Below are 21,853 nucleotides of genomic sequence, written 5' to 3' on the forward strand. Positions count from 1 at the left end.
AGGGTGTCTCTCCAAGCCACACAAATCCAAACACCTCACACAAAGACTGCTTTGCTGCAGAAGGAGTATCAGAGTAAAATAAAGAGTTAAGTTCTTGCAGCTGAGGTTGCTGGTGCTCAATTTTGGGCCAGAAATTTGGTAGTGTAAACCCTAAAGTGTAACTGATACTGCTTAATGATCTGGATCTCTGTGTATTATCTGTTCTCTGTATTTTCAGTACTGAGCATTTAAGTCTGCAGGTAAAAGAAACCCCAAACTGGTGGCAGTCTGCCCTTCTGACTCTGTATTTTCAGTACTGAACATTTAAGTCTGCAGGTAAAAAAAACCCCAAACTGGTGGCAGTCTGCCCTTCTGAGATCTGACAGGAGTCAGCAGAAATTATTGTGTATACTAAAGAAAAAAACCACAAACACACATTTGCGCCCAAAGCTATAATTCAGCTTTTCCTGAAATGCCAGGTTTGAGAACCTCAGACTGTTACTACTGGTGGTAAGTGCTGGCAAATGTAGAGGCTTTTTAATGAGGCTGCGAAAGGCCATTTAAGATGCTTTCCTAGGAGATCCTCTGTGTAATCTATAATTGTGCTGTGGATATGCTGTGGTCTGGCTCCAGTGATCAGGCTGCACACTAGGATTGTGTATTTTAAGGTCATCCTGACAGTAACTGTCACCAATGCAGTGATGAAAAATATGAAGTGTGCTTAGAGGGGTTGGCTAGGAAATCATCAAGGTGCACCGCAAAATGTGTCAGCCCAGCTGTGGGCTCTGGCTCCTGCCTGTCTCATGAGCCTCCTGCTGTGGTTTTTAACTAGGTGCTTGCACTGGAGCTGTGCCCCCCGAAACACGGAGCAGGGCACATCAGGCGAAGCCCTGAGCAAATACTGAACTGAAAAACGGTGCCTAACCTGGCCTTTCATTTCACCATCCTTCCTCCAGCCAGCTTGGACTGCTGGATCTGCTCGCAGGCTTCAGGCTCTTCAGAGCAGCACCTTTGTTCCCTGAGCACCGCATCTGACTTGAGCAGCTTTAGCAGCACAGCCGGGATCTGTGCTCAGGAGAAGATTAATCAGAGGACCTGGCTGGCCCTAGAGCAAAGCTTCAGAACTGGCTTTTGTGTGTGATTGCCAAAATCAAGGCTGCTCAGAGGGTGATACACAAGAAGCTGGTGTCAAACTTCAGTCCCTGGGGATGATGTATCTCTGCCCGTGCTGGCAGTGGCAGCCAGGGCTGGGTGGGTGGGAGGACGAATGCTGCCTGGGAGCTGTAGCTTGTCTCTGGAGCAAAGCATGGGAGGTGGCCATGGTGAGAAGGTCATGCTGCTGCCTCCGAGGTGCCTCTGCTGGGGAACTGCAAGGGGTTAGTTCAGGGTGTCTTTTCCCTGGGCAGTCTGTGCTAGCCTTTCCCTCAGAGCTTAAAAATAAAAATATAGAGATTACTTTTCTTTTGTTGTTCCTTTTTTCCCCCTTCAGCCTTGCTGTAGGTGAAAGCATGCAAGCTGTGTCCATAAGACTGTGCTCAGAGTCCGTTTATGGCAGAGGTTTGTGTATTTAGCAAAGCCACTGTGATTTTCCAGCAGTGCTAAGCCACTGGGTACAGCTGTGAGAAAATGAAACCAGTGTTTGTATTGCAGCAATAAATGGGAGTGAAAGGTTCAATGTCCCCTGGCAAACACCTCGTCTATCTGCACCTTCTTCGTCTCTTCTCCTGGGGAGACCCTCCAGGGCCAGGGAGGGAGGATGAAGGGATGCATGGGGAAACACTCCCTACCTGTGCTCCCAAAGGTGCACATTGGGAAAACCAAGGAGTAGCAGTCTGCAAGTAGTGACAGCGTGAGACTACCTGTCCCCTGTGCCAGGCTAGCAGGTCCCATCATCAATGTCACTGGGGCTCCTAGAAGGACTCTTTCTGGCCAGGTGCACCTTGGCCGGAAAGCACTGGGCTGTGACCTGTGGCACTTGCATCCTGTTCCCAGTTTTGCAACATCTGCCAGATAAATCACAACCCATGAGTCTCAGTTCCTTCATCTAACAAGGAAGCTTGTGGCACACACGTCCTGGCTCAATTGCTTTGAGATCAGCTATTAAAAGGAGCTTGATTGTTATTAATGCATTATATGTCCAGCAAAGACAATTTAAATCCCAGATTTAATTTAGTCTGCCTTTGCTCAGTGGACGCTCTAACAAATCAGAACTCAATTTAAGCAGATTTGTGCTGTGTTTAATCAGCTCACCAAAGATGTCTTTTCTCTACTCGTAAATGTTTCTTTTTGTCCATGTGTGTGGAAATGTTTCTGTTTCTTTCAACTTTCTCAAGACTTCTGGCAATTTATTCTGGCTGAATCAACAGTGGAAGTGACCAGGGGGACAAAGTTAAAAGGATGAGTTACGGGGCAATCTGAAGGACATATGTTGAGGGAGAAAGAGAGAGAAGGGGGAAAAAAGCCGTGAGGATACTGAAGGAGTTCTTTCAGGCCTACGGCAAGCGCAGATCTGATGTGGATTTGCAGCGTGGCAGGAGAGGCAGAGGGTAAATGCAGGCATGTAAAGCCTTCCCTGGGAAAATATGTCATATTACAGAGCAGGTCTGGCAGCCAAACCACAGGCTATTGCAATCAGTTCTGAGCACCCTAAAGAAGCTAAATCATAGGGCTGGAGGGACTGATTTACTAGGAGTTGTGAAATGAATGGTATTGCAGTACCTGACTTTATTGCCCTGATTTGTGCATGACTGGAGCATGTTGCTCACTGGCTACTCTCTCATCTTAGATAGCTATCTTCTGCAGAGGTGTTCATAGTAGCATCAGCAGAAGGAAGCAGAGGAAAAAGAGGGAATGTGGACTGGTAAAAAGCACCCACTGCTTTGTAGACAGTACCTGGGGTGCCTGCTGCATCACCTGCTGCTGTAGGATTCCCAAGTCTCAGTGCTGGGGTACAGTGGGGTGCTGGGAGAACACACCAGGGCTTTCCTCCTTTGAGGTGAAGAGCAAAATCTATTAAGAAATCATCACAGGAGAAACACATGGCAAAGAGAGTTAGTTTGGTCTAAGTGACAAGCGACAGAGCACTGCTAAAAATTCCCTTTAAAAATCTTCTTTTGATGTCTAACGGGCTCTGAGAGGAGGTCCCTGCTTCTGTAGTGACATGCCTAAGGGTCTCTGTGCTCCATTGCTTTAGGTCAGGCTTTTCCATCAGGGCAGTCCAGATCAGAGGAGTTGTCCACTGTTGCCGCACACACAGCCCAGCACTGTGGTGCCTGAATTAGCATCAAGCAAACTGGAGCTGGGATGATGTAAAGGCTTTGAGATATCAGCAAAGTCCTCCACTATGTGTAAAACTTGGCAGTGACCCCTCCGACGCAATGGTGTCGCAGGTGGTGGATCTGTGCAGAGGACCTTGGCCCTGTGCAATCTGCTCTCTTAACTGAGTAGGTCCCGTACAGCTCCCTGTGAAACTGGAAGACGTGGCTGTGTGCGTCAGCGATGGGACAGGAACCCAGCGGCTTCTCGGATTTTGCTTGGAGAGGGAGGCTGAGGGGGTAATTACCGAGCTAAATCTATTTGTGTCTGGTGCCAGCTGATGGCATCTGAAATGATGCTGGCTGTAGCAGGTGGCTGGTGCTGCTCGGGAGGGAAGGCTGATGACAGCAGCACCTCTCACAGGAGGAGGAGGGCAGGAAAGGATGGCCTTTCTGCACAGCAGATGGAGGAGGAGGAAGAGCAGAGGTGCTGGGGGGCAGTGGACTGGGGGGGCACAGTCTCATGCTCTGGCCCAGGAGTCTGGAAGGGAGCCCTGGTCACCCCCTGCACTCCCTAACTAGTAAACATGTTGCCTGCCATCTCCTGCTGGGTGAGCCTTGTGAGGGACACACGTACCCAGGACATACAGAAGCCAATAAAACTAATTTCCCCAGGAAACTGTGCTGAAGAATGAGTCCCTGACCTTTAATACTGCTGGGGTTTGGCACTAGGCACTTTCAGCCCAGTGGAGAAAGTCTAGTACTCTGCAAAAGGGCGGCTGGCAACAGTTTGCAAAGTAATAGCTGTCTTATTCGTACATTTTTGGTGGTGATGACTCCTAGAGGCATGTGCATGAATTACAGTTGCGTCTGAAGGTTGAATGGCTCGTGGTGGTGGATGAAAGAAAGAGGGAAGTCTACACGGTCAACAGCAGCTACAGCACAGCTGGCATATTTTAGGCTTATTAGCAGTCTTTGTTGGCAGGACTTCAGCAGAAGGGACTTATTCCAATATGCCCTGTCTTGCAGCAAATAATTCACGTCATAGATTATGTCATTTTGAGACCTGGCAACAATTTATTGCCAAAGTGTGAGGTCTGAGGTGGACAAATGATCATCTGAACATATCCTATTGCACCTGCTGGGAATAAATCTTTTTTTTCTTCTCTGCTTGCCAGTTGTCTCAGAAAATAGCAGTCAGCCAGCATTTGCAGAGAAACCAATAAGCAAAGCAATAATGTTTGTCTCATAGTTTTTACAGTCCTGCAGAGCATGAGATAACATGTCAGTCAGGCTCAGGGTGGAGAAAGCACAGCTGATCCTTTTGCTGTCCTCCTCCAAGGCAATAACGCAATTCACCCTCAAAGTGTTGATCTTGTGTGATTATTGTCATTGGCATAGCAGCACCCTGTCTTATTTCCATTGTCATGGTGGGATTAACATTAAGCATTGGGGGGAAAGGGAAAAGGGCAGACAGAGGAGCAGAGGGAGCAGCAATTGCTGAATTTCTTAGGAAGCTCTAAGCTTTCTTCATATGAGAGTGGCTGGAGCAGTTCCTTGCATAGGTTACGCCAGTGAGACTGTTTCCATCACTGCCATTGAGCCAGCTGGTACTGGCTGAAGGTTTGGGCCTTGGTTTTTCCTATTATTTTCAGGACAGCTAATGTTTTCCCCCTTTAGGAGGTGGTAAGTTTCTCCATCTCCTTCTTGCCATGGATAGACAAAAGAAAAAAAGGACAAAGCATCTCTTCTGTCCTAGGAGTCTCTGTGAGTCCAGGTGATGAGTGGCAGAGACACAAAGGTGTCCAGCTGGGCCTTGGTCCGTGCATAGGCGAGAAACCTCCAAAGCTTTCAAAGCTAAGCTGTTCCTCAGGCCTTAAGCCACAGTGCCCTGGGAGCAGGGTAAAGAACACAGGAGGTTCCGCTTAAGCTTGAGAAGAAACTTCTTTACGGTGAGGGTGACAGAGCACTGGAACAGGCTGCCCAGGGAGGTTGTGGAGTCTCCTTCCCTGGAGACATTCAAAACCCACCTGGATGCCTTCCTGTGTGATCTCATTTAGGTTCCTGCTCCGGCAGGGGGATTGGACTAGATGATCTTTCGAGGTCCCTTCCAATCCCTAATATTCTATGATTCTGTGATTCTGGGTAAAGGCTGACTCCATTTGTCCTGACAAGAGCTCAGCTTAAAGCAAGACATGGAAGATAGTAGTTTGGCAGCCAGAGGACAAGAGAGATAGAGAAGAGCTGCCCAGCAACAACTAAGGAACATGCAGCAACAGCCTATATCTCTGCAGGTTTCCTTAACTAATGAATATTGCCCTAAACTGCTTTTCACTGGGAGAGGAAGGCTAAACCAGCCTCTCTTTGGCCATCTGTATGAATGCCACTTAAAATGTGTGAGTGGGCTCTCAATAGACTGTTGTAATTGGACTGAGGAATTGCTGTAGGTCTCTTTACTGACCAAAGAGTTTCCATATTTTTGAAATTTAATTCTAACAGGCAGTAAAGGGCTTCCAAACTCCTACTTGAGGTTGCCACATTTTGAGGAGCTTTTAATGACATGCTGTCATTTAAAGCAATGCGTTTCTTCAGGGATAGGTGTGGTGATGTGTTTTAGGACTTGCTTGATGCATAAAGGCCTCTCAAGTACCAGGAATTACAAGTCTGTGGTTAGTCTGCATGTCAAACTAAAATGGAAAATGCCTTCTGCTAAGGCTATGAAGAAATGAGCAGCTGCCACAGCCCTCATGTTTCCCAATCATTAGTCACATATGAGCATTTTTTCTGTTCCCATCTCAAACAATTCCCACTCCTGTCTATAAAGATTACTCCACTAATGAACTACAGGGACCCAGTGCAAAACCTCTTCCTTCTCCCAGGGAGATCTGGCGCAGGTGGTTTGCTGCTGCTTTAGAGATCAGCAGAGTACACCAGCATAGTCCCTTCCAGCCACACCAGTGCTACTGTAAATCTGCGCTGGGATTTTGCACTGATGTTCAAACCTCCAGTGGGTGGGAAAACATTAATCACAGGGGTGTATTTTCAAGCAGGACTGTATGCCTGTCTGTACTGCAAGGCCATTGGGGTGGAAGGGATTGATTTTCCCCACTCTGTTAAGGACACTGAGAAGGGGATGTCCTGAAGGAGCTAGTTTCTGCTGCCAGTCTCTGTTGGCAGCACCTCACTTCTGCTCAGGATTGCAGCTCATTGACTAAGCTAAGAGGAAAGGAGTGCCTGATAAACCATGTAGATCATTTATCAGTTTAGGCAGCACAACGTTTTTTTAGTCTGCTCTAAACAGAAGGGGTCCGTGTTCAGGCACACAATGCTTTTTGTCATACAGCGGACAGAAATGGTGCAGGCGAGCGCAGTGCTGAATGCAGAGACGAGTTGCAGGGTCGTGCTGGGTGCATGTGCTTGTGCAGTGAGGGGCTGAGCACGGCAATGCTGAGGAAGAGGATGTGACCTTAGCTGGAGTTGGCCAGATGAGCTAGCTCACCCACTTGATGACGGCAATGAAGAGCCAGCTAGCTAGGTTTTAACAGCATTTAGGTGTAGCCAGCACTGCACAGGTCAACAAATAGACTTAAGATCAGGGGTAAAAAAAACCTAAGGCTTTCTTTTCCTTTTCCATATCCTCCCCCCCACACTGCAGTAAATGTTTTAGCAATTAAATTGCAAGTCTATAGAGGAAAGGGGACTGAAAACTGGACATGGTGACATTCCCTTTCTGCTATGTTATCCTGAATGAGATTATTCAAGTGAAAGCAGAAAGATTTACTTCACGGCATAGACATTCACAAGGAAGACACTGTGGACAGAGACACCTACAAATGCACAGGGAGGACTGGATGGTAAATCCTGCTCACCCCAGCATCTGTTTCTCCATCATGCATCCCAATTTTTGCAGGAGCAGCAGGGGTGTGCTGTTGCAGCCATAGAGGTGATGCTTCTGAAGACAAACCTGAGCTGAGTGCTGGCTTGCTGAGTCTTGTGTAATGCTCAGCAATGAGCCACTGATGTCCCATCTCTTCTGCAACTTGTTTTCAATTGCTGTGAGCTATAGCTCTTCTTCCTTGGAGGTGTCAAACTGGAACATTCAGGAAGAAAACAAAGAAAACCAAAGTCAGACAGCTGTAGTCTAGACAGATAGACAGTCCTAGAGTTTTTGATTCTCAATGTTACCAATTTTGGAAACTAACTGTGATTGTGTGAGAATAGTCTGTGACATTTAAAGACCATATGCTGGGATTTTTTTGGTATGTTATGAGAAGAACCTGCACTTTGAGGGAATGAGATCTCCTATTACAGTGGAAGATGGTTACTAACAGGGATAGCTCCTCTGCTCCTTGGTGCCACTGGATATTAGCATGGAAGCACTCCTGATAGGTAAGCTCCTCACAGCATGGACTGGATCTACTTGGGCATAGGAGCAGCCTGTGTGGTAGGAGTGTAAACATGAGCTCATGCATGGATGGGCATATGGCTGTTCAGATACAGGAGGCACCACTCCGCTCCCTTTGTGGAGGCTGCTAACAAGGGTCATAGGAGGTGTTTTGGGGGAGTGTCACACAGGAGTGCTACCGGCTAACTGGAGATTGGCTGAAGTCCTGTGTAAACAAATGCAGATGCTTTTCCTAAAAATGATGCAGATAGAGATAACTGTCAGGCACAACCAAACCAGGTCACAGCTGAAGTGGTGATGTCATCTGACAGGGGGCTAGAATAAAAAAAAAAAAAAGATCTCTGCAGGGTGTACAGTTCTCTTTTGAAGGTTATGTTCCCCTCTAAAGGTTATGTTTGCAAATGAAAAGCAAGACATTAGCAGGGTGATGACTTAAATGCTAGGTGCTATGTCAAGCTGTAAAGATATTTTTCCCTCTCTCTTTCTGGCATGTGTTTGTTCGCCTGCCCTCTTTCATGACAGCTTATTCATTGCCTGTTTAAGGTAAAGAGGGATTAAGTTATTTAAAAAATAAATATACCCTTTGAAAAAGGATCAAAAGTATAAATCCTGAAGGCCAGTGCCTGCAGCGGGCGCTGGGGCGGTCCCTTCTGGCAGCTCTGTGCAGGCTATGTGCTTGCCTGGGCATGGCTCCTGTGCTGCCTGGGCAGCCACCCACCACCCCCTGGGGAGCTGAAATCCTCATCTTGTAGCTTTGTAGCTTTCCCTCTGCTCCTCAAAAGACAGCTACCCGCCTGGCACTGTGCTCCCTTTGCCATCTCTTGGGCTGCCAGGATAGCCTCCCTGGTCTTGGGAAACCTGGTGTGTCAGCTCAGAGAGAGCTGCAATCCCAATGCAGCTTATAGGTGTTAGAAATTTGGAGCTTGATTTCTGAAATCAACAACTGCAATTAGGGGCCAATGCATTTTAAGTGATCTCCAATGGTTTTTTTAATGAATTTTATGTCTGTGTAAGCATCATCTCATTTTGACATTGCTTTAACAGTTTTATTATTACATGCACTTTTAAATTTTGTTCTCACCCTAATTTAGTGATGTTTCTGGAGAGGCAATAACGCTCTCACTCCCTCCCTCATTCTCTCCCCAGCTGTTTTGTGTTGTGAGAGGGAGTCCTCTCATGACTATCTTCTTCAGGAGCAATCGCAAGTGTTGGAGAACGTTTTACTCTCAGAGCTGGGCACTCCTGTGAAGAACTCTTAAACATGGTCCTGTATGAAGCCTGCCCTGCTGGTCTATCAAGCAGCGTGATATTCCTCTCCAAGGTTTTGATCTTTCAAGCAGCCAAGCTGCTTGTGAAGTGCTGAGCAATCTTAACCTTCACTGGGAAACTACTCCAGATGACTCCATGCAAACCATAGGCTCACATTTATTTCTCTGTTATACCTGGGGACTGCTGGGAGAGAGGTTTGAGGGCTTCTCTCTGCTTCTCTGGAGAATGGTGCTCTCAGGGTCACGCTGCAAGTGTCAGCTGGAAGCAGAAAATAACAGTGTAAAGGTTTGTGTTAAACAGTGTCCAGAGCTGGAGCAGAGATGCAGGCTGAAGCTGGCCTCTGTCACACTCCATTGCTGTAAAGAGCTGGGGAAAGCCAGCACACCACAGCCAGCTCTGAAGCCACCGGTAGGAAACAGCGTGAAATAGCAGAGCGTTTTGTAAAACAGCCTGTGGCACTGGGCTCTGAGCTCTCAGTAGAGCTGCCACCAGCCCCACAGAGTATGGGGTCTCTCTCTCCTGCTGGCGCTGGGCTGACCAAAAACCCACAGGGAACAGCGCAGCTGTGTGGTGAGACAGGCAAGGAGAGTGAAAGGCCTGTGTGGTGCTTCAAGGTCCCTGGAGAGCTGTTGCTGCATGGTGCGAAAGCTCAGCTGGGCAGTGACACTCAGCACCTGAATGTGTCACCTGCACCTGAAACGCAGGCCAAGCTGGCCAGAGGAGCTGTGCCAGAGGCCCACCAACCAGACAATGTATATTATATACCTCTTCATGAATATAACATGCCCAGCAGCTGTCCAGATGGTCTCCTTGGTGCACACATGGCAGTGCCAGTGTGTCCAGCATGGTCCCCGGCTGGGGAACCCAGACCAGGCGTGTGTCCTGTGAGGTGTCTAGCTGAGTGCAGCTCTGGCTAAGTCACAGAGGTTTCCCTGAGCTCATGTGAAGCTGCTTTTCCTGCTTACCCTCTCTGCCTGTCTCTTCATGTGATTATCTCCTTTTCTGTTACACTTCAGCAGCACACTTAAGACAGTATTTTCTTGTAGCTAGTTTTTAGCTCTCTGGTAAGCTGTATTGCACTTGTACAGGTGGCTTCAGATGTTCCTCTGAGAGCCCCAACCTGTGCCATAAGCAGAATCAATTGCATTGCCTTCCAAAATCTTCTTTCAATGATCATTCTTATGAAAAAACTCTGCTTTCCAAAGCCGCATCTTTTGATACTATTTGTCAGGGTTGTCATAGTTTCAAGAAGCAAAAGGTTAAGCAGTGTTTGAAGTCTGAAAGTGCTGCTCCATGTTCAGGCTATTTTAGGAAAGCATTGCAATAGCCCTTGAGTATGACAGCTAAGAACAGGTTTTATTCCTCTCAGAGGAGGCTGAGGTTTCTGCAGCTCCTGCTCAAGAAGGAAGTAGAAGCTAGATGCTGATGGCCTGGCTTGGCTGAAAGGTGGCCAGTTAGGCTCCCGGGAGTAATGGGGTTGACATAAAAACCATGACTTTGTTTAAAGTCAATGGGAGTGGGATATCTATCAGGTTGGGGACCTAAAAGGTTACTAGCCATTTTTCTTCACAGCTATGAGAGCTGGAAACCACAGTTCTCAGTCACAAAATTCCCAGTCCTGTGGCTTCAAGAAAAAAACAAAAAGCCACAAACAAACCCAAATCCCGGACATCTGGTAAAATCACCATAACTGACAGTTATGATTCTCCTGTAGTTACTCTCTGTAACAGTAACAGTGACAGAGAGGAAGAGACAAGTCCTCAAACCTCTCTCCTAGCAATCCCCAGGAATAACAGAGAAATGTGAGCTCATGGTTTGCATGGAGTCATCTGGAGTTGTCTCCCAGTGAAGGTTAAGATTGCTCAGCACTTCACAAGCAGCTTGGCTGCTTGAAAGATCAAAACCTTGGAGAGGAATATCATGCTGATTGATAGACCAGCAGGGAGGGCTTCATACAGGACCAGTATATCACATTTGGAACCAAAACCAAGGAGTTTCATTTTCAAAAGTGAAGAATAGCCCATTGAAATGAATGTGAGTGGCACCTGTGTGGAGTTCAGAATATTAAAACAAAACTGTTAGGTACATAAATAAAAATTTAAGGGTATTAGTGTAGATTCTTAGGTCCAAATTCAGGCTCAGTGAAATCTTAAGTCTAGGTGCCTTCTGTGTGTCCTGCAAAAGCACATCTGAAATCCTAGGCTCAGGGAATCCTCACTGGGCATTATAGCAGGCAAATGGGCTAAGATGGAGCTCCAGCTCACAACACTAAATTTCAGAGTCTGGAGATCTGTGAGTGGCAGAAGCAGCTTTTAATCTTCTCTCTAAAGACCCCTGTGGCCATCTCGTCCAAGCACAGTGTTTGAGCACTGGTATTGTGGTACATGTCAGTGAGCACAAATGTAACACGCCGCGTGTGCTTCAGCAACCCACACCTTGTTAGTGATGAAAAGATTTCTTACAGCTCATGCCTGAAAGCAAAAGGGTGTCTCTAGGGTAAATGGTGGCAGCTGCTGTTGTCTGTGGCTTCCCTTGGTCCCAAAGCCACATTCTTCCTGAGGTCACCCCAGGTATGAATTGAAACCTCCCTACTCCCCTAAGGTCTGCAGAACTTGACAGGCAGGGGTTGGTATTTATTCTCAAAGAAAGTCTAAAGTAATTTCCAATGACATGTTGTCTTTATTTTTAGTTTCATTTTAGTTTTAATTCCTAATCTCTTTGTCTTCCTTCCTGTCCCTCACTTCCCTCTTCCCTTCGCCCCAGCCTGTCCCGCATCCCTGTGAATGAATTCTTCAGATATGCACCAATATAACATTGTGTTAAGGAGTTATGGCTACTGCAGTATAAGGAATAGAAAAGTCTGGGAAAGCTACACCAAGTAAATACATATTCAATGTTTCTAAAATTGATGAGAGATCTGTTTTCAGTTTCCTCAGAGACCGCATGTTTTTGCTTTTATCTAGAAGGAACTAAGAAAAATAATTAAACCATTTCTATAAGCTGACGTTTCCCTTGGCTATAGTTGTACACCCTTATTCTGCACTAAATAAAGTCATGGCTTTGCCTTGGCAACATATTTAACAACATTGTGTTTGGTTTGCAAAAGAGCAATTTGCTTTCCATATCAGGACAACTGATGTATGACACACAGCATCCTTTTGGCAAGGAGGAGCTCTCCCTCTATCTTCACAATAGTTTGAAGAGTGCTTGCTATGGCTGCACTTCCCTGGCCTACTGGTGTTTGCTGTTGAGCAAGCACATTTGAACTTCCTCTTCTTCTTTCCCTTCCTCTTTTCCTTCCCTTTCCTACCCAGCTCTGTGCAGTTTCTATCACATTTTGCCCTGGGGATGATGAATGACCCACCTGGGGTGTTTATGCCTCTCCCTTGTTCCTGCAGTACAACCTCGTGTGCCGCAATGCCTGGATGCTGGATCTCTCGCAGGCTATCCTCAATCTGGGGTTTCTGGCCGGTGCGTTCACCCTGGGCTATGCTGCAGACAGGTACTGTATAAGCACTGCTGTCCTTTGGTTTGTTCAGAGGTGAAATCACTTGTAATGTCACCTGCAGTAAGCATGCCTCAACACTTTGGAGGTTTAATTAACTTTAGATAAGAATCCCCATCCTGGGTTAATGAAACTTAGCCAGTGTAATCTTTGCTTCCTTTTGGGCTGAAAACTTCATGTGATGGTACTTCCTGATCCTGTTGGACTTTAAAATGTCATCAAAAGAGCTTTTATTGTGGTTTCCCATGTTTTCTGTGCATATCTGGACCCAGGAAGGGCAGAAGGACACGGAAAAGAAAAGGAAGCACTCAGAGGAGTTTTATGGACTGGTGTTTACTGGAGGATGTTTAGTAGGCACCATTGATGAAGAAAGCATCTACTCAAGGAAAGAAGGAAAGGACTCAGTATGGTAACTCTCTCCAATCAAAGGCTGGACTCGCATGCTTACCACCAAGGTCATAGCTTCCTCCAGCCAGTCCTCAACTGTGTTAGAGCTGGATGAATACCAGGAAAAAGATGTGGTTGGTATTCAGACTTGAGCAGCTAACCTGCCCCAGAGTGGGGAGCTAACAAAAGCTCTACCTAGCTCTAAGACTAAAGCAGGGATCCTGGTTTGTGCTTTGTGCTGAGAATTAATGGTAGTCAACCTATGCGTTGGCTGTGAGCACCACTGACCATTTCACTGGCAGATCATATTTCTTTAGTTCATAAAATACATTATTTCTGCCCGTTTTATTTTTCTTTGTATCTGCAATAATATTAATAATTACTCAAATACAATGCTTATAGAATTATCTTGAATGTAATATCACATAACAAATTTTGAAATAGCAAGCAAAAATACTTTTAAGGAAAATCTGATCTTTCCAAGGTTTATAGTAATAAGGATAAAGTAAGGTGGAAGAGATGCCATGGCACTGGGTAACTTAAGATTCCTCTGCTCACCTTAATACTGTGCAAGAGTAGAGGTGTCACAGCTAATTATTAAGATAAAATAATAGGTCTAGGAGTATTTGTCCTTTAAGCATAATGTAACTACCATACAACTATGAATGTTGCACATGGATAGCACTGGGGAATGTGCTGTAGCCAAACCAGTGGACTCTTGTTTTCTTGACAGTGCTCAAAAGAACAGACCTGGTTGAAGATACCCTGATTTTTGCCCTGTATAAATTCTTCTCATGAAATCTTTTGAACAAAATTAACAAACAAATATTATCTCAAATACATTTTGGTAAGATAAACAGATACATCAGTTTTCACAGTTTCTTCTTAAAACAGCAACAATAACAATGCAGAAGAGATTAAAATAGAAATTCTAGCTGTGTTCCAAGGACACAGTTGCCATGAAACTACAGGGAGTTTTTTGGGTTTTTTTGTTTTTTGGGTTTTTTTTGCAATTGTGGCTTACCTTGGACACATCTATTAAAAAAGATCGTTTTTGCTGGAAAATGAGACTCATGAATACATTAGGCAGACTTCAAAAAGAAGTGGTCTAAACCTAAACAAAACACTGGAAAATCACATAAAGTAATTAAGAAATCACTTACTTTAACAAAGCTGGCTGTAATTACTATTAGGTGACTAATGTGTGAAAACAGAAATGCCCACCAAAAGTTATTTCAACTGGATCAAAAATCTGAACTGTAACATATGGGCCATAGTTTAGATACAAAAAGACAAATTGTTTTATAAAACAAAAGGGGGCCTGGTGAGGACATCATCAGTTTTAAAATTAGTGACATAAAGGCAATGATAACTACCACAGGGAAAAGAGTCCCGTAGCCCAAGGGCAAACACTATGGAGGTTCAGGCAGCCTTCCTTTGCAACAAGGCCAGTCTCAAAAAGGCACTTTCAGATCTAGCACTAGAATGAGATGCCAGGAAAAAAACCCAACTCTTTGTGTCTTTTCATGATTTTTACTTTCTTTTCCTTTTTCAACAGATATGGCAGAATCCTCATTTACCTGCTCTCCTGTCTCGGGGTTGGGATATGTGGTATCATAGTGGCATTCGCGCCAAACTTTACTGTATTTTTGATCTTCCGTTTTCTCCAAGGTGTGTTTGGCAAGGGAACCTGGATGACATGCTATGTGATCGGTGAGAACTGTTATCTTCTTTCTGATTAGGAAAAGTGAGAGATTTTTTTGATGGAGGAGGAGTCTGGCTATGTCTGCTCTTGATAATATTTTTTGGGGGGAGAACAAAGCACTGGCCCTGGGGTCAGCAGACAATGAATAACCCAAATCCACCCTAGTTAATACATTTGTCCTCCAAGACAAGGTACCTGCATGCAAATTGTAACTTGGCATCATCCGTGGTCCGAGCTTATGCCTCAACTGAATGGGGAAATAGTCATTGGTCTTTGTCCAGACTATGCTAGGGACCCTTCTAGCAGCTAAACAGTATAGTTTTTCCTTACCTGGCGATGTCTGCTAATTTACTGGTACAGAGGTGACCTCTGAGAATGGTAGCAGGTGCAAACTCTTTCCATTGCTCAGTACTGGTATGAGATGGAAATGAGTAGTGGTATACATGCCTGCCTGACCTCACAGGATCCCATGGAGAAGAGCAAAGAAGAAGTAAGGCATGAGGGCAGACCACCAAGGGTGGTGTGTCCTTCAGAACTGTCCAGGGTCTCTTTTTGTACCCATCACTGTAGTATCTGAATATGATTGTGAGCAGCTGGCCATAGGCAATTCAGTAGCAATGCAACACTTTCTGTTGATGTTATCTGAGGAATTTTATGGTTACCTAATGAGTCTGATGCAGAGATAGTAACATAAATAAATAAATAAAAAGTGGAGGAGTGGAATGGGTATATAGAGAGGTTTTCTTACACAGAAAATCAGCAAGATAAAAATCTACAGAACAGGGCTCAAATTAAACAGGATACACAAACAGGGACATGGTTAATTTGGGCAGAGTCCGAACATCTTCCACAGAGTTAACTGCTTTTCTGCACTGGGAGGGCAGACACTTGGATAGCTGCTCTTCATGTGTAGCTGGGAGGCTTTGCTTAGTGCCAGGTTGGACATATTGTACACCAGGGTCCATATTAGCATCATTATCTCCTGAAAAGGGAAAAGGAATGGAAAATTTTTTCATAAATAGCAGAAAACCAGCAAGGATTCAGACTCTTTGATAGGTTATAGTCATGGTCCAGTGATGAAGCTCCTTGCCTAACAACCTTACTTTTTATGATAATAAGGTATTGGTGTGGCATCTTGAATGATTGCCGAGTTCAGAAATGGAAACTCCTCTCCAGAGCGTGAAATGACATGAAATTGAGGAAAGCATCCTACTAGAGATGAGACATCAGGTTTACTTAAAAGGAAGACCAGCCATTCACTAATCTACTGTGATAATCCAAAACACAGTAATAACATCATTATATAGTGCCAAAATTTGTACCATCACTGTAGTCTGTGAGGCCTGTGACAAATTTTCTAAAATTCCTACTGAAATTTACACGAATGAGAGCAGAATTGCAACCAGATATAAACAGTTACAGTGAGACCTGGGAATACTGTGGTGATGTATGCACAAACATACCTGTATAGCCCTCTCAGCATCTAAAGCCCAGAAGCATCTAAATTTTTTGGGCAAAGTTACACCACTGAGCAGCTCAGGTCCAAGACCCAGTGAAAGGGCCAGAAGCTGCTTTCCCCTCACTTCCAAGTACATGGCCTAATTTTAAACTGAGATCTTATCCTAAAACCTTGGCAAGTGCTCTAACCAGCAAAATATTTCATGACAGACCCATGGCTTCCTTAAAATGACCAAGTTTTAACAGAAAGGAATGTTTTACAGGGCTCTAATTGGACTGCCTAACTTTAGGAAATGGTTCAGATATGGCATCCTCAGGAGCAATATATTACCCAACCCTAAGCAAGGTGCTTAATTCTTTGAGAGAGTGATTCCATCTAAATCCCTTCAGGGATCTACTCTTATGGCCTGGTATCACCCAGAGTATTTACCAAACTAGTATCTTTTAAAAGGCATATAGAGATCATTGGTTTGGTTGCACCAGAAGGATGATTGCCATTAATATATCCCCCAAGCTACTGATCCGGGCTTCAGAATCACAACTGCCCCAAGGCTGCCCCAGGAACCTCTCTTTGCTGCAATATGGGCTTACATGGGTTTCAGAAGTGATTAGACACATTCACAGAATAAAAAACCCACTAAGGATTTAAAAAAAAAAAACAACAACAAATGCTATGTTTGTTCTAATAAATAAAACAAACTGTGGACCATACCATACCTTAGCCCTCAAAGCAACCAGCATGCTACGGCTGAACTCTCTTCCCAACAGACACCGTGTCCGTATTATCTGCTGGGGGCAGCCCCTACCTGGAGGATCCCCTAGTCTGAGGCATGGGCCAAAACTGTGCCTGGAAGAGTGCTAACAATTTACCACTAAGCATGATCATGATGCATTTCTCAAACCCCTGTTTTTGCCCTATTTAATTAATTAGTAAACATGCAGTCAGAAACCCCTCTAGCTGAAGAATTGTGGGTGAATTAATGAGGAGGTGTCACCCATGCTTGCCCTGGACAGTCTCAGTGTCATTCTTACACTGCTGAAGGCAAAAAGCTGGACTAGACAGACTTGTGACCTGATACTATCCTTCCTTATGTTCCACAACTAATATTTTTCTTTCCAGTGATGTTTGTTTCTATGTTGTTTATTTTGGCTTGTTTTCTGCTCAGTGACAGAGATCGTTGGTTCTGACCAGCGGATTGTTGGGATTGTGATTCAGATATTCTTCACCCTGGGAATTATGATTCTCCCTGGTATTGCGTACTTGGTTCCCACCTGGCAGGGGATCCAGCTGACCATTTCACTGCCCAACTTCCTCTTCCTGCTCTACTACTGGTAACATTGCAGTCATTGCTCTTGTCATTATTGCTACTACTATTTGAGCACCTTGAGAGCCCCACTCTGGTCCCAGGTCTGAAATGTGCAAGACGTTGCAGGTTGGAAAGAAGATATTTGGATGTTGTTGATTTTGGCATTTTTAAAGTCACTGGAAGCGGATTGCAGGCACATGTTTCTTTCCTTTTTCTGCCCAGGGTTTGCCTCTCGTCAGCCACAGCTAGCCCTTCACAGAACCCTGCTCTGCTCCTGCTGATCCTGTGGCTGGCTGTTTATCTAGTTAACTTGACCAAAGTCTGCTTTTCTCATCAACCAGTCCCCACCTTTACCTTTAATTCCATACTCAGTTCAAGCCTGAACTTGCCCTACAGGTCCCATGATTTGAGCAGTATAGCTAATGAGAAGGCAGAGCACTGTGCCATGGTAAACATCTGTCCTAGTGGAGTGCACCCATCCTGTGGGCTGGATCCAAAGAAACTAATCCCCATACCTTATTTCTGCACATTATTTCCTTAAACATTGCCTGTTGTGAACTTTTAAATTGTTAGTCATCTTAACCCTAGACTAGCAGAAACTGAAACACCAGTCAGTAGTATTGCTTTGTGTTCAGTTTATAAAATACATATACATTTGAGTGTCTGTGTGTCTATCTTAAAACAATATGTCTAGAAGTTTCCTGGTCTGCCTGTACTTGGTACTACATGTGTTTAGTGTTGACTTTCATTGTTCCTTGCTGTTCTACGCGCACCTTGTTTGCTTGTTGATTATAATACTTTTGACATCCATTGTGCAAAGACAATAGTTAGATTACTTATTTTTCAGCTTTGCAGCGTATTGATATAGTCTATTTTCTTTTTTCTTGCCCACAAGATCAGATATTTTACAGGAGACTTACTGGAAAAACAGTCCACAAAAGAGTTTCTGTCTCCAGAGACTGAAAAGTCAGTGTATTTTGTATTAACACAGGGAAAAGGCAAAGGACTTTGATTTACTTATGATGTTAAAGGGCAAAACTCCTATTTATGAATTCTGTGTTCTTACAGGGTAGTTCCTGAATCTCCACGTTGGCTCCTGACACGCAAAAAGGGAGAGAAGGCATTAGAAATAATGCACAACATTGCAAAACACAATGGGAAATACCTCTCACCACATTACTCAGAGGTACTGTCATCTGTTTGAGCTAGAGGTTTTTTTCTAAACTTTCTTAATCTCTTGAAGGTTCAGTTGTGTTAAAATGCATTCTCTTTATGTGATGGGCAACACTTGAAGTTGCTCACCAGAACAAGGTTGCCAGTCCCATATCTACTTTGTTAATTGCAAGAGGGTACAAATGATTGGCGTTATGGTTCAATGATGACAGCAGATGGACAAGGCTTCTATTCTGTAGCAGACCAGGTCTGGAGCCTAAATGCAAGCTATGGTAATGTTAGAAATCATAATTTGAACTAAGGAAAGCAGCCGCAAATTGTTAGCACACAGCAGCCCAGAGGTGACATACTGAATACACTACAAGAATTTCAGAAATTATGATTTTCTTTTTGAAAAGAAATGACCTACATAAAAATGTTCATCTGTCAGTACACAGTAGTATCCTTTATGCCTACATACATGCATATGCATACATATTCATTTTTATACATATAAAAAATTATCATGTGTGACTTTTAACTAAATTTTCACTGAGACTAAAAGCAAAAACTTTGCGATGGCAGTGTTTGGAGGGGACTGATGTGTCCCATCCTGTCAGGAAGGGACATTGTGATGTGAGTGCTTTGTAACAGGTAGTTGGCAACCTGGGTTCCCACAGTTTGGTATCTTACCTATCTTTCTCATTGTTGTTCTTTAGCAAGGGAGAACCTGAGAATTTAGCCCAGCTTATAAAAAAAAGTGGGGTTGCTTCACCAAAATCCTAGACTGTAATTCTGCATGAAACCCAAGCAGTAATTATTGACAGTCTTATGAAATACCAGATAGCTATTCCTAAATCCACAGGATTTTATTTACTTGGTAAGAAGCAAGTTCCATAAATCACCCAGCTAGCCTAAGCAACTCTGCTTATTCAGGACCATTCCCGCTATAAATACAGACCTTGCATGAAGTGCACACAGGAAGAGGTATGTGGCAACAGAAGTATAGAAATGGCTAGTTGATTTATACCAATATTCCATTGTATTTCCACTTCATTAAGTGTATGCTAATGACAGTTAATGACAGTTCTGTCAAGTTAAAAGTTCACACAACAGTTTACATAGAGAAGCTGGGCCCTAACCTATACTACACCTCTTAGGATATATGACTGTGGACTAATGATTTGGTAAAGTCAAAACTAGATCTGTCGGCAGACATGAGTATGCTGAAGCACACATTTCCACAGCCAGCTGCTTTATTCATGAGCAACTTGTTCTAGTGCCATAGCATTGCTACAATGGTATTATGGTGAATGTTATATTGCACAGGGGAGCACACAAAGGTTAATGATGAGGAGGGGAGTTCGTCAGGGGAAAAGGTTATATATAGCTTCCTTGGCTAAAACCAAGATATACTGGATAAGACTGTTGTGTGTTAGTGAAGCAACGTGACAGAAGGAGTTTTGATGAGCAGTAACTAGTGATTAGTGAACTAGTGAATCATTTTTCCAATGGAAGCCAAGCATCTCTGTGATACCAGCCAAGATTAGGAAATCGCCCACAGCTGTCTCACAGCGCAGAACGAGCTTTGCTAGTCATGTTGGAGTAGCATGTTATGTAACTGGAGGACTGCAGACTGAAACTGGTGGGAGAGAAGCAAACTGTAAAGGCTGACTAAGGAGAAAGAAAAGGGTAAGTCCATATATTGTTCTTGGCTGGGGCATATACACTGGTGAGATTCCCCCATCCTGGCTAGCATTACCCAGGGCTAAATGTGGCCCAAGACACATAGCAGGAAGGTTGTGCTGCTGCAGTTCCCTCTCCATGTATAGCCCTGCATTCCTACATCCACTTCCCCTCTCTAAACATCAGCATTTTCAAAGTGTCATATCAGAATGGAGATGTGTGTCTTTCCCTGCCTTTTGTTTTAAGTGATATTTAATTTTTTTCAAAAGTGTCCCTGCTCATGACCCTAGGCCTCTCGCAGCTGCAGCACATTAACCTCCACACATCCAGATTTGTGCTGGATCCGTTCCTGGGACCTTTTTAATATACAATGTCTGTCATTCTTGGTGCTGTGCCCAGGGGAGAGGGAGCATCTCCAGAAAGTGCGTTAGTCACAGATAAATTGTATTTCTCACGTTAACTCACGTCAGAATTCACTTTCACAAAGCGACTCCAGAATTTCAGGCAAAGTGTTGCAGGTGTGGAGGGACAGGGGGAAGACAGAGGCATTATCTGTCCATGCATTCGGCTAAGATTTTCCAATATGTCTGTAAAAATTTCATTGTTCAAATCCCTTACATGGCCCTGAATGTAGCTGCCTTGCATTTTTATTGGCATGCAGAAACCACAAATGACCTTTGTATGAAATAAGATAAACATTTGCTTTTATTGCTCTGTGAGTTACAACACTGGTACAGTTCAGCTCTGTCCAGAACTCATAAAATCAATTATAAATTACAAACTCTTATTTCCAGTTGCTTGTAATTATCCTAGCATGGCTTAATTTTTTTAAAAACTAATTTTTTCATTATTGGTCTCTGTCCAAAAGCAGAATGAACTGCAACCAGCTGAGTAAGAGCTGCATCTTGAGAGGGCTGTGGATCAAATACCCCTCTCCCTTTGTGTATATTTCTACTATATAGACATATGTAGACATATATTTCCAGTACATATCAACTTACATACATATGTATTATAGACATGTACGGATGGATGTACTGTCCTGTGCAGAATTGTATGTGTATGTTATGAGAAATCTTTAAAAATTAATGCAGAAAAACTGATCTGTAATTTGGTGGGACATAAAAATGCCAGGGAAGTTTGTTATAAAAATTCCTTCAGAGTTTTCGCATAGTGTAACTCTGGAAACATGGGCTCTGTCATTGAATTCCTGACTGCACTGATGTGAATAGCAAAGCTCTTCTTGACTTCAAAGAACCAAAAGAGGATTTTTTTCCCAAAAAAACCTACAAAGAGTTGACTTTCCACAGTGATTTTTTGTTTTAATCCATAAAAAATGCTGAGTCATGCTTGGGATTATGACTTTTTTAAGGCATAAAAATATATGGTAGCAGCTGTGCTGAATTTATCTGTAGTCCTTTGGAAAACAAAAACCATATTTGCACAAAGTCACAACTGGTGGCTGGCAGCCTACTCTTATAAACACAGTCGAGGCAGCTTTATAACCATAATATGAGAGTCCAAGAGCAGTGCAGAAACCCAGCAACCTCTGCCTGCCCCACAAAGGGCTCTGGCACACAGCAGAAGTGGCAGCGCTTTGTAGAAAACTGGCTTTGCTTACAGAAGAAAAGCAAGAGGGAGTAGAAAGGAAGTTCAAACACATGTGGAGTTTCTCTGTCCACTTAAAAAGTTTTGTGTCACTCATGAAAAAAGTCATGTGCAAATACATTCAGACAGATCTCACTG

The 21,853-nt window shown here is 44.0% G+C and overlaps 1 protein-coding gene across 1 annotated transcript in view; it reads left to right on the top strand.

The window, feature by feature from the left end:
• SLC22A3 (solute carrier family 22 member 3) overlaps positions 1-21,853 on the top strand; it is a 30,198-nt gene that overhangs the window by 649 nt on the left and 7,696 nt on the right. Inside the window, 4 exon segments of the mRNA XM_010162515.1 lie at positions 12,306-12,409; positions 14,358-14,512; positions 17,129-17,294; positions 18,338-18,455. Of these exon segments, the coding sequence (XP_010160817.1) occupies positions 12,306-12,409; positions 14,358-14,512; positions 17,129-17,294; positions 18,338-18,455 (543 nt within the window).

This window comes from Antrostomus carolinensis, unplaced genomic scaffold, assembly GCF_000700745.2.
Source record: "Antrostomus carolinensis isolate BGI_N321 unplaced genomic scaffold, ASM70074v2 scaffold922, whole genome shotgun sequence".
In the NCBI taxonomy this organism is placed as follows: domain Eukaryota; kingdom Metazoa; phylum Chordata; class Aves; order Caprimulgiformes; family Caprimulgidae; genus Antrostomus; species Antrostomus carolinensis.